The sequence below is a fragment of the Seriola aureovittata genome, chromosome 15 (assembly GCF_021018895.1).
Source record: "Seriola aureovittata isolate HTS-2021-v1 ecotype China chromosome 15, ASM2101889v1, whole genome shotgun sequence".
In the NCBI taxonomy this organism is placed as follows: Eukaryota; Metazoa; Chordata; class Actinopteri; order Carangiformes; family Carangidae; genus Seriola; species Seriola aureovittata.
The window spans coordinates 6,807,539-6,820,383 of record NC_079378.1 but is presented as its reverse complement, the minus strand read 5'-3'; the positions used below and the strand labels follow the sequence as shown (position 1 = coordinate 6,820,383).

The following is a 12,845-nucleotide window of genomic DNA, read 5'->3' as shown; positions in this document are numbered from 1 at the left end:
AACAAAGAGACAAGAGAATTTTTCAATTCCTGCCCTCACTCTCCCTCACCTATCTCATCTCTCCCTCCTTCGCTGCGTTTGTAAGGAGAATGAGAAAAGCTCAAACTGCTGAAACAGAAAATTGGTGATGCTTCACATGAAAGAAGTGATGAACAGAAAAGCCAACCAGGTCTATCACTCTTTCCATCCTCCTCACAAACAGAGTGTAGGTGCAGGGCAGCTGACAGGAGGAATGACCAAAGCCTGCTGGGAATTGGTGGCTGGAAAGAATGACAAATGTGGAGCTCGGCTTTAAAGAGGGTGATGCAATTGTTGATGGAGTGGTATATAAAAGACAGACAGAGAATGGATTGAGAAATGGTTCAAGTTCTCCCCAAGGAAAACTGACATTGTGATAATAATAAAATATAGTGGTAAAGAGCGAATGTAACATGTAGTGAAATATATACTGACAGGAAATTTGTGCTAGTGGAGTTTGTAGGATCAGTGTGTGTGTGTGTGTGTGTGTGTGTGTGTGTGTGTGTGTGGACGGCAGAGGCATGAGCGCTGTCCTCCTCTCAAGTGTCTGTGGAGCACTTGTGTGCATGCGCATGGGGGTGGGGACCAAACCATCTTCCCAGGATTTTGCTGCGGGAGCACCATGTTGCCATGGAGACTGCATCCAGTGCAGCAGAACACACAGATGGCTGCTCTCTCTCTCTCTCTCTCTCTCTCTCTCTATCTCTCTCTCTCTCTGTCTCTGTCTCTCTCTCTCTCTCTCTCTCTCTCTCTCTCTGAAACAGTCCAGTTAGCTTCTTATCCCTGAACTGCAAATCATAAAATCTCTGCAGGTTTAGAAAACCCTCCAGGTTATAGACAAGCTTTTGACACAGGCAAACTATTTCTTGATGGACGAGAGAAGAGGCCTATTCATTACCTGCGTTTTCAAGAAACTGCATGAGAAAAACTGCACAAAGCTTAATCACCAAACATCATCTTACAGTATATTAAAGAAATTCTGTATTTACACATGTCATTAGATATCCAGGAGGTGGAAAAAAAACCTCACATTTCACTATTGGTGCACAGACAAATCAGCCCATGTGGAGTGGACATGGTCTGCATTTGAATGCACATTATGTGGATACTATTATAATGTGATGGCTGGAGCAGAGAATGTGATGTAAACAGACAGTGGTTTAATCAATAACTCTATACTGCACTGGTGTTCGTGTTGATCACTTCCCAAAGCCCCAAGCTATCAGATTGACCTCCCAGCTTCCAGGCAGACATGACTGTCAGTTTATGCCGGAATGGTATAAATATCATTTGAAATTTGAACTACTTGAACAAAACATTCAGGACCAGGATTTGAGAGTTAGCTACATGTCATAATCTGTGTGGCCAGGAATTTAAAACTAGAAGAGAAACAGTGGCTTCCTGCATAAAAAAGCTCTACCCTCTTAAACATAAAGAAAAAAACAATCATATAGAGTATATATTGACAATGATGGTTTAGTTGCGTAAGGAAGCCTGTATAGGTTAACTATCAAATTGAAATGAATGGGAAACAGTGGGGATCTGCACGGTATGGAATTAGTATAAAAATACCTAGTATTTTTGGGGAAAATGGCCACCAGAAATGTGAAGTATATATAACCGGTATGGTCCTTTAAAGGTTGCAGTCTTCATGTTCAGACACATGAACTTAAGTTAATTTCTGTTCTTTAAGAGTACGGTAAAAACTTTTAAAGTCATGCCACTGCTCAGCTATGGTGACGCTGCGATTCCTGACCCAAAATCATCTCAAAAATCTTTCATTAGCTGTGTTACTTATGAGCGCAGGCTTTCATCTCACTGGTAGATTGTGTCTTAGATGGATTTTAAAATTGGGCTAAACCCAAGTGAATGTGGTCAGTTGGGTATTAGTTAGTCTGAGAATCAAGCAGCACTGGAGCTTTGGTTGCTGCAGCAGCGAGGTGTGTGGGGGAGGCTGTATGTGTTCTTATTCTGTTTCCTGACAGCGAGAGGAGGAATTGTGACATGTACAATCTCAGTCTTTCTTGTGTTGTCCAGCAACAAAACAAAATGCACACTGACAGGCACACATGTTAGAAATCAAGACTGAGGCCCATGCTTCCACCTCACTGTCCAGATACCAAGAATATCTGCTGAATATTTCTGAATTAGAGAAAGGACATCTGGCTTTGCTGTGATAGAAACAGTGAAATAAAAACAACTGGATGGACACTGACTGCTTCCTATCGTACTGCATGTTCACCTATTGCACCAATCAACATGCCACAAACTGCTGGTGCAGCAGGAGGGACAATAACGTCAACACTGAGCAACCCTACTTTAAGGTGACTGTGTTTTATGTTACCTTACTGACAACAGACCTGCGAATTGTGAGAGAAGTAAAGAATACTGCAACAGCCATAGAAGACGCTTGTTTTCAACTTGTGATGTCACATGATGCAACAACAGACATTGCAAACAAAAACCACAAATTTTTGTGTGTGTTCTGTTGTGTGCACTTACCCATCCATTTTCCTATGAATAGGTTGGTCACTAATGAAGGTTAGCAGGTGCTCTAGATTCTCCAGATGCTCCTCTTCTCTCCTTAAGAAGAGAACAGCTGGAATTAACAGACAGACTTGCCCAACCTACATCAGCTGAACTAGAAGCAAATTTAGCACATGTATTTATAACACAGGCACGAGGCTTTTGGAAACGACAGTTTGTTTTGTTTTCATAATAGCACAGATTAATTGCAGCCAGTCCTTGCATCCTGTAGAGGGACCATGAACTTTAACAACTATGTCACATACATTCTTCTTTAATTTGCATTACTTTAGTGCAAATACCTTATTATTTACTTTAGTACTTACATCTAGTAAAGGGCCAGTTTTGTTGAGGGCCTTCATGGCTCTTGCTGGGCGTAAAAGCAAGAAGTTAAGACTGAATCAGAAACCAACTAAACTCTGTTCAATTGCGCCATCTAGTGACTGACTGAAGACAAAACCACCTGCAACACCTTCATGTATTACTGGATGGAAACGGAGGGACGCGTAAACTTTCATACCGTGCTGGTGAAAGGACAAAGCGGGGCTGTGATCTCATGTTTTGCTCTTCTTTAATGTGAAAATTAAGAGACACGCACTGTCAATTAAAAATAAAAGCCAAATCAGGTAACAGCTACGAGAAACACAAGGGAAGGGTTGTTGTGCGTGAAAGCTTACGATCGACAAGACAAACATTTCGTAGATATTTAAATCGACGCACGGGGACAGAAATAGCCACTACCATAGGTTCATGATCGGCTGTCCACACCTATGTCGTCACAAGACCTCGTGGCGCAACGGTAGCGCGTCTGACTCCAGATCAGAAGGTTGCGTGTTCAAATCACGTCGGGGTCAATTCTTTGAAAACTTCAACAATAAATTTGATACGTGCTGAGAAATGGTACATTTATTCTGCAATGTTAGAATATCAACTCTCTTCAGAATATAAGGACGTAACAGCCTTTTCTCTGCAGTAGTCTACTTGTACCTGTGTTCAGCCACGGGCACTCTGAATATCCTCGATTTTAAGTTTATAAGACCACTTGTGGAAATACATTTTTTTTTTTTTACCTTTTCCTTAAAACACATACCACTCATTGTAATTTACAATTCATTTAAATTTAATTATTCATTATAGGTGTCATCTCTCTGTGCTTAACCAGTACCAACTTAAGTTCAATTCAAAAGTGCAGTGAAATAAAAAAACAACAACAACAACAACAAAAAAAACACATTCAAATCAAAAAAAATAAACAAATCATTCATAACTATTGAGCAGTCTTCTTTTTTCCATGGCTGGATATGAGGCATAAAAAGTGTCTTCAGTCACACGTTTCCCATACAGAAATTCATCACAGATGAGTGATAATGAATTCACATGCACTTCTGGAAACACATCACAGTGCATCACGAGTGGATTCTTCATGGTCTTCCGTTCCAACCTCAAATCTGATTACAACACACTTGTAAACAGTCTAATACCCATAGCTGCTATGGTGGATTAAGTTTGCAGCACAAGCAACGACACAGTGTGATCCTCTGTCACGTTACTAAAGAGCACAGAATGTAATGTCAGCAGGACGCTGTCTGAACAACACTTTTTCCCCACATAGACAGTTTGCTTTAGTGCTTAATGCCTCGGGCTTTCAATTTAAAAGTACATAGAAAAGCATAGATTAAAACATGTAAATATATCACTTAGAGCAATTCATAGCTGATCTGTTATCATGCATTCTTGAAACAATTGATTAATTAATTGATTAATCTACCTTTTTGGTCCAGCCGCCTCTTCCCACATTAAAGAACATCCAGGATTGTCACTATACAGGCTTTGCTGTGTTCCTTTTCATCTGTTAGTCCTGTACAGTCAGTCCCTTTTTGTGTTTTCTCTGTCGCTTTAAGATACTGGCGTCCTCTGTCCTCTCACATGCTCTTCTCTGCTTAAATGCTCCCTCACAATACAACTTGCAAGTCTCCCTCTCTCTCTCTCTCACTCACTCTCACTTGGTCCAAGTTTTCCCCCACCCCACCTCCTTTCTCTTCTCTATTCATGCTTGTTTCTCATCTTTCACTGGGACACACACACACACACACACACACACACACACACACACACACGAACACACAAACACACGCACTCTGAGCACCCAGTTGATGAGGGATAGCCCTGGTGAGAGTGCAACTTGGTGAGGACAGCAGGTCACCTCATGTCCTCAGGAGACGACTCACATGAGATGGTCCTCAACAGCTCTCATTTGACATCAAACAGCTCAGTGACCGCTGATGTAGCGCTTTAAGTACCAGACTGTTGTGTGCAAGGCCTCTGCTTTGACCAACCACAAAGGAGAATTTGCATATTTATAGCTAAAGACTTCATTTTCATTGTCACATAGTAGCCCACTTTCTTTAAAAAAAACAAAAAAACTGCCCATATATTTCCCAAATTCCCCCCATTCATTCTATTCATCATGCCCCCTGATTTGAAATGCCAGGCGACTGCAAATGTCCCCATTGAGCTAGCGCCAGTGGGAGGGATGGATGTGGGGAGGACAACAGAACAGTCAGAAAGGAGCCTGTATTGACCAGATTGTTCCAGAGAGTATTATTACACCGAGGGCTCAAATGAAATGGGTGTAAATAAAACCCTGTTGCCCAAGTGACTCAACTGAATGTCTCTTTCTGTCCAAAATCTCACTTACTGCTGAGCAGAGACACCAGGGTGGCACAGTGGTGGTGGACAGATCATTTGAAAGCCAAGGGGTGAGGGGGCTGGAAATACCCAGTGTGGGTTCATCAACAACAATGTGTCCCATTCAAATGTAATTTTCTTGTCAGAGAATTTGCAACAAGTTTGAAATTTAAATGAATGTACTGTACCTATGGTCTACAAATCTGGATGAATTTGTCTTTCTGAGCCCAAAAAGTTAAGAGCCCAACTTCTCTGCTACTTGAACTGCCGCCTTCCAGCCAGACTGACCGAGAGAAGAAATAATAGATGAAGTGAAAGGTAAGTACTGGAAACTGAGCAGGCGTCACTAAGGAGACATCAGCACCACTAAGACTTTCAAGGATTTCAATGACATGGGTGGATGGGGAGACATTTCAACCAGAAACGCTGTACATAACACTTAAATGTAATGGTATGGTAAGTGCATATTCCATATACAACTAAAGTAAAAAGGTAGAACGTCACCCTTTATTGCGCACAAAAAGACAAAAAAAGAAAGAAAAGATGTTACGATTTTTGAACGTGGTTTGACTTCCAAAAATCAAAGTCCTCAGTTCAAAGCAAGTCCTCAGTTGCCTTGGTTCCACTGAAGGGTAAAACCATGACAGGGTAGGGGGGGGGGGACAAACAAATTTTAACAATCTAAAGCACAAAAACATGACAAAGCTTGGTTTCTGTCTCTGAATAAAATTTTAATCAAGTGTTAGATCCTTTGAAGTTTTGTTCTTCCACATCACCAGGCTTACTTCTGCCTCCAATGCGTCTGAAGAAGGATATAAGCCCAGAGCTGCTCACTTGCCCTTCCACACGATTCCTCGCCTTAGAGCGATTCAATGGAAAGACTCCTGCAACTTCTTCTCTTGTATTTTCTGTCCTTGAGCCGGACGAGTATGACCTTTGAGACATGCTTCTCTGGAACATGTCCCCCAGACGGAAACCAGATGCTGGAGATCGCCTTGTTTCATCCATGGAGATAGACCTGAGGATGGGAGCCTGCGACACAGCCCTCTGGTGGGGGCACTCGGGAAGAGACGCAGTACCCACGGATGGAGATGTTAGACTGTCCCGATTGGGAAGACAATTGCCTTCATCACTCTCCCACACTCCATCATCCAGGTCATCTCCACCAGAAGTCGAGGACAGTCTCTGTTGGTGTGCTTGTCTGTTTCGCTTAGGGATGTTTCTTTGAGAACAAGTAAAAGGGCTCAGGATAGTCCACGGGGAGCCCACGTCCCCATTGTTGGCAAAGAAGAAGTCTCTGGTCCTAGGCCGCGGGGTACTTGGAGTAGCCAGAGAGTCTTGCGGTCTCCCCGAGCGCCGCGGAGTGCCTGAGACTCTGTCCCCATCAAGGCTACTTTTGCTGTTTTGGTAGCGTAGCACCTTCCGAGTTATCACACGCATCTTCTCAGCTTCCTCCTTGTTTTCCGGTGCTGCTACTTGCTCTTTCTGCAGTTTGGGTTGTTTCTTCTCAGGCCTCCTCTGTTTAGTAGAGGACGTAGTCTCCGTTTTTTCTGCTGACTGACCAGGACTGCGAGGACTGCGGCCGTTGGGGGATCCTTCGACTGGGGGCAGCAGGTTCCTCCTACATCTGACTAATCCCTCTGGAACGTTGGTCAGAAAGCTGTGTAAGGCCGACTCCAAGCTGGCCGAGTCCCGACCAGGCTCAGGTACCGGGCCAGACATTGTGGAGCGTCGTTTTCCTGTAATACGGATGCTCTCCTTCCGCTTGCGCCTCTGCTCTGCAGCCTCTCGCTCTTGGTTCTCCTGCAGCCAGGTAAAGGGAAGACGTATTCAAGTACACAGGGCAGACTTATAACCCCAGGGGGACAAAGCTTGTTGAAATTCAAAACACTGAACATCATTTTTCCCCCCATGATGCACATGTAAATATTATTGCAAATTCTTTCTAGTCTTACCTTTACAGCTGTATCAAACCGCTTGCAAAAAGAATGAAAGATAGAGCAGCACTCCTCCATTTTGAAGGTCGCCGGGTCTTCACAGAAGTACTCAGCAACAGCATTGCTCAGGCCATTCAGCTCCTGGAGAGAGGATTCCACGTCGGCCAGCTTGGCATCAGCCCTCTGACGATTTAAAACATAAAGAAAAGGGTAAAAAAAAAGAAGAGGGATGCAAAGTGCACAAAGTTTTCACAAGCTCGGTTTGTGGAGGGGGGGGGGACTTTACCATGAGGAACGTCTCCATCTGTTGCAAGAAGCCAGGCTGTGTGCTGCTGTACAATTTCACTTCCTTGATCTTCTTCACCTCTCTCTCAAAGTCTGCGATTACCTCCTCTTTACAAATTCTGCGGTATGGAGCAACATTCACACACTGACATGACGTGTTCCGAGGAATGCAAAAATTTGTACATTAAACCAATCAAATTCAGTTTTGGATACAGATACAATATTTGAATTAACTGTTAGTAAGCAAAACATGTTCAGTTAAATAGAACCAAATACAGAATAGACTGTCAGTAAAATAAAGATAGCCACCTTGCTGCCATCCCGATGTTTTCAAGCTGGCTGGGAAAAGTCAGCAACTCAGAATCAATGTCCTCTGCTTGCTGTGGGTGGGAGAGACAGTCGGGTTCATAACTGATATATAGATATAGTATGATAGCATCATCACTTCACAAATATTTTCTTCAGTGAGCATCCTGTCCATCCCAGGGCTCCTCCTCACCTTGGCAACATAGTGCATGAGGTTCATGCCAGGCTTGTTGGCCTTGGTGTCTGCCAACTTGAGCAGAGACGTCATCCTGAAGCCGATGGCATTGGCACTGTAGCCACCCTGAATGATAAATTATTCATATATTTCAATTGTCAATTCATTAGTATAATAAATGAAATGAAAGCACAAAAGGGCAGCTTAAATGCATCAATAATAGAAATGTGATTCTGAAAGAGAAATACCAACAGCGTTCATGTAATTCCCAGCTTTCAACACCAGCCGAATGACTGAGTGGAGTTCATCACAGTCCAACAGCTCTAAGAGGAGAGAGGAAAAAAGAGATGGAGACAAAGAACCTTAATATAAACATCAAATGGTATAAAACAGACCCAGTTGGGATTGTAAGCACATTTTGGTGGAAGCGTGTGAGAGGTTACCATTAGCTGCTTTGGTCATGACACCAACAGAGTTCTTCACTTCCTCCATAAGAGGAAAGAATTCCTCCCTCAGCACCATCGTTTTCAGGCGTTCCTCGTAGCTGAAGGAAAGACAACATAAGCAAAACTGCTACTTACTGTATTAGCTGTAGTCAGTTTCTCAGTTTTATTACCCATTATTAAACTTAGAGAGATCTGGATATGGCAACACTTTCTTTTTGTTTGCTTTTTGCTATATATGAAGTCTACGGCGCAAAAGTGGTAGCATTATAAAAACAATAGAAGATACTGTATGCAAGATTTAAAAAATAATATTCTATACATTTCTTCACTGTCAGCATAACAGCAGATAGTGTGGTTTTTTTTTTCGGGGGGGGGGGGGTCATGGTGACAATGGCTGTCACTGATCATGAAAAGAAGTGAGTTCATATGTGTGAGACTTTTACACATTTTAGTTGGCTATCACTGCACACATGGCTAACTAACATGCAATCAAATATTTTATAAATGTTTTTGTAATGTGTTTTTTGGAAAACTCCAGACTCACCCCGGCAATTTGACCAGCTGCACCATGAACTGGTCAGCCTCAGGTAACACAGACAGGTTCCCACTGAACGACAGCAGATGCTTCATCTAAACAGGAGGAAATGGAGGAATATGTAATATTACAGTAGTTCTTATTCCAAGACATGTACATATTCATTATTCTTATTTTATGCATACAGGACCAAAGTGGAAAGATGAGCTGTTGTTACCTCACTTTCTTCTGGTAGCAGTTTACAAAGCTCTTTCAGTTTGCCTGTTCCAAATCTGAGCCAGTTCCCCTGACGAATGTCCTGTACCAGTTCTGTCACCGGCCTGCAGGGGGAGACAGAACACAACTCTAATAAAAGGGTAGCATACCTCCATACTTCACAATCACCATCACTCATCCAACATCACAATAATTGTTTGATAAATTCCTCAAGGTGGTGTATTCACGTGCTACAGTGCACCTATAGGAGACTAGAGCGCTGAACACAAACAATGACCAAACATAGACGCCTTGAAAACATTAATATTAATTTAGAAGCCACAAGTTGTTGGTCGGCAGCCTACTTTCACATATTGGATCAACCTCTTCTGCCAAGGATAATATTATTATGCTAAGTTACAGATTCAAGCTATAACAAGAAATGTTTAAATGAAATGAAATAATGAATGTGATCGTTTATTCCATGACATGACTGTTGATATAGTCATTCAAACACGTCACACTTTACAGTGTCCAGCATGTGATTTCAAAACCATCATGGAATGAACTTCATCACTACCACACAGAAACTCACGCAATTTGAATTGGACTAAGTTGCTATAGCAGGTATTATTGCAGTACTTAGCTGCTCACACACATTCAGTGCATTTGATATTCAAAGTGACGGCTGAGTGAACTTTGGGCTGAGAGTGACATCATCTTGATAAGTTGCAGACACAGCGCCAGCATGTATCTCACAACTACCTAAACCTAAAAATATTTACACGTTTACGCAATTTTGTGTAACTATACTTTATAATATTAGACGTCCAAATCAACTTCAATCTTCCCTTTCAACTCTCACTGGTCAGAACTATGTTTTCCTATCATTAAAGTGTTAATAAAATTCGTCATAATTGTTCAAACAAACATGTTATCCCATATGTTGCTCCTGAATGCTGTCAAATGATGTTTAAAAAGGCATTTCCATGTATTTGAATATGAAACCACTGAGATAAAGAACCTGCCGGTTGGGTAATGATTAGCACAGTGGAAGTGGTTCATGCGTATATGATCCGTATTTCCAGCATCCACTGTGTTTGACATGAAAGCGCCTTTCTCTGACCGCTGCTTACTGTAGCTGCACCAATTGGAGTCAGCTTAGCTCTTGTTGTGCATCCTTTACTTCGTGTGTTGCTCTACAGTGTTCAATATTTTTCTCTATTTTAGATTTTTTACCTCAGCTTTTACTTTACCTCTTGAACTGTCTCAGGAAGATCCCGATATTCATACTCTTTTTAGAGTCAAGGATTGTGACCTGTGGTGAAAAAGGAACAAAATACATCAGTAAACAGATACCTCTGTACAGCCATATTCAGATGAGACAAGTCCACATTCAACATTATAATTCACATCATTTTTGAGGAAGCAAAAACCCTCCCAGTTCCTCACTGACGATATAATGGGTGTGGAACTTTTAAAAATAACTTCCTATTTTCTGTGTTCATTACTTCCCTAGCACGTGGATTTTGTTTCAGTTTACTCATCCATAAAAACTTAGGAGCGTCTACATCACTTTCTGGAAATCAGCCACTGTCATGGTTTCAAATATGACCCAAGTGCAGCCCAAGTTGTTTACCTGAGGCTCCTGTGGGAGGAGGTCCATGCCGTCAAACTTGTTCAGACCCATGACCCTTGAATTGCGTATCGATGCCCGTTTGTCCACATGACTGAACAGCTCCTCCATGCTGCGAATGTCCAGCACCAGGTCCCTCTGAGGCCGCTTAGACGTCCAAACGTTCAACTTGCCCAGGACGCGCTGGCTGGGGATGGTGTCCCAGTTCAGCTTTTTCATGGATCGTCTCTGGACATCACGAGAGCCAAAAGAAGTGGTAGTGAGAGGAGGAGGAGGGGGAGGCGGAGGAGGCGGAGGAGGAGGAGGTGGTGGTGGTGGCGGAGGTGGTGCAGCGACAACACATATGGAGGGAGTCACAGCAGAAGATGCTTGGAGATCTGAATCTTCCTGAGCATCCAGTGGCGAAGGGGGAGACGAGTCTTGAGAGGAACAGTTGGGAAGAGATGCAGATTTTAAAATCAGCACTCCCTCCATCTGTATCTGTCAAATCCCAAAGATGATTGGATGAAAGTATCCCACTGCTGGCCACTCAGATCTGAGGAGACACAGAAGTATATAGCAGTGTTTTAGACAAACACTCACTGGTAGCATCTTATAAAGTCATCAGGAACAATCTGCTCCAAATGTAATGTTTTCTCATTGTTTCATAGGTACATATGAATGTTTTCTAGGTAAGCAGATGCCACAGTTTTCTAAATATCAACATCACACGTAACAAAAATACCATAAAAGTGATATTAAATACAGCAAGTTAAATATTTAAAGAAGAATCAACTTGTAAGGTAGACACTATAGTTTGTGCCACCACTTTTTTACTCAAAGAAAGACATATCGTTGTTGTTCAACCTTCTACTTTTCATTTTTGAAAAACACAGTAGCATAACATTTACTCCAGAAATACAACACCCTGCTTGAAGTATTGATCTTCAGTGCATCATAGGAAACGCCATTGAGGAAATGTCACAAATTAATGCTCCTGTCTAAACAGCAAATGAAAATGCTTCACATAACTCAATTTATACCTTATATTACTCATTAGAGCCTAGTGGTAAATTCGGCATGGATGGCATCCACCAAGAAACATAATCACACATTAAACGTTACTCTCTAATTTGCTCCTACACAGTTTGCTGCCGTTTATTTTCGTGGAGGGGGAAGCTGTAGAATAAACAGGCAAACCAACTGCAATTAAATGTGATTACATTGAAACACATTCTATTCGGTGGGATATTCCTATGCGGAATTTTAAAGTTCGGATTTAAAAATCCGAAAATATACTCAAAGTTGTTCAATCATGTCTGTGCGACAAACAAAGCATCATTGATTTGACGTTTTTCTGTTGAAGTTTCGCTGTCAGTTACATTCACATCCTCGTTCGTGTTCCTCCTTAACAAATCATCCGGCAAACAAAATAAAGGGTCATAATAGAGTCTGGACTGTCACAAGGGCAACATTACGGATTTATTTTACTCACCGTGCTTTTAAAATACAGCTGTCAAATAAATCCTCACTCCGATCTCTCGCCTCGTGCTTCTGCAGACTGCCTCAGTCAGTGTCTCACAAACAGCATCACAGGTGCAGGGCGCGTCTCCGCCAATCAAATTCAAGTCTGTGGTACCTGGATGGAAACGCCTTTTTATCGTGAGGTAAGAAAAAAAAACCATTGGTATTTCTGTTAATGTAAAAAATTACAAACAGGCAGGTTTAACGGAGTATAGTATTAAATGAGTATGTGCGAATACAAAAACTACCATGTCCTTTATTGCTATAGATAAAGATAAAGGCAGAAGGAGCTATCATATATTCACAGATGTATACATTTAAAAATTCAATTCAATTTTCAACTCAATTTTAACAGCAACAGGAACAGATGGAGAGCAGTAAACACTGTTGATTGGTAATTGTAAATGTGAAAACAGTTATACCCATAGGTAATAGTGTTATCTGTATGTGCTGTTTATTGTTAATTGTTATGGTGGGAATAATCATACCAATACCAATAGGTACTAGTGTTACCAATAGTACAATAATATCAATTACTACTACTAATAATAATAATAATGAACACAACAGCGCCCTGAAGAAAACCCCCGATAAA

General features: G+C 41.8%; 2 protein-coding genes and 1 non-coding gene across 3 annotated transcripts in view; 1 reads left to right on the top strand and 2 right to left on the bottom strand.

The window, feature by feature from the left end:
- The window catches only part of trim3b (tripartite motif containing 3b), a 43,957-nt gene extending 39,510 nt beyond the window's left edge, over positions 1-4,447 (bottom strand). The window contains exons 1-2 of the mRNA XM_056397929.1: positions 4,313-4,447; positions 2,521-2,601 (exon numbers count right to left, since the gene is read on the bottom strand). The gene's annotated coding sequence lies outside the window, so the exon portion shown is untranslated. The remainder of the gene's footprint in view (positions 1-2,520; positions 2,602-4,312) is intronic.
- Positions 3,327-3,398, top strand: trnaw-cca (transfer RNA tryptophan (anticodon CCA)). The gene has a single exon. It is a non-coding gene; the product is annotated as a tRNA-Trp (tRNA).
- Positions 4,448-4,656: 209 nt separating the features above from the next.
- Positions 4,657-12,306, bottom strand: fhdc3 (FH2 domain containing 3). The gene is made up of 12 exons (XM_056397925.1): positions 12,222-12,306; positions 10,751-11,282; positions 10,368-10,429; positions 9,134-9,236; positions 8,926-9,011; positions 8,379-8,479; positions 8,188-8,258; positions 7,954-8,061; positions 7,764-7,834; positions 7,456-7,573; positions 7,188-7,352; positions 4,657-7,035 (listed from the first exon to the last, which is right to left on the bottom strand). Exons 2-12 carry the CDS (start codon positions 11,219-11,221, stop codon positions 5,968-5,970), a joined length of 2,424 nt encoding a protein of 807 aa, XP_056253900.1. The 5' UTR covers positions 11,222-11,282; positions 12,222-12,306; the 3' UTR covers positions 4,657-5,967.
- Positions 12,307-12,845: the final 539 nt, after the last annotated feature.

What these genes read in the sequence shown, in the direction of transcription:
- fhdc3 (XM_056397925.1), bottom strand. Translation starts at nt 11,221, where the DNA reads ATGGAGGGAGTGCTGATTTTAAAATCTGCATCTCTTCCCAACTGTTCC. An exon ending in TCCTCCCACAGGAGCCTCAG is followed by an intron (nt 10,430 to 10,750) that starts GTAAACAACTTG and finishes TTTTCACCACAG; the next exon opens with GTCACAATCCTTGACTCTAA. An exon ending in CAGCTGGTCAAATTGCCGGG is followed by an intron (nt 8,480 to 8,925) that starts GTGAGTCTGGAG and finishes TCTTTCCTTCAG; the next exon opens with CTACGAGGAACGCCTGAAAA.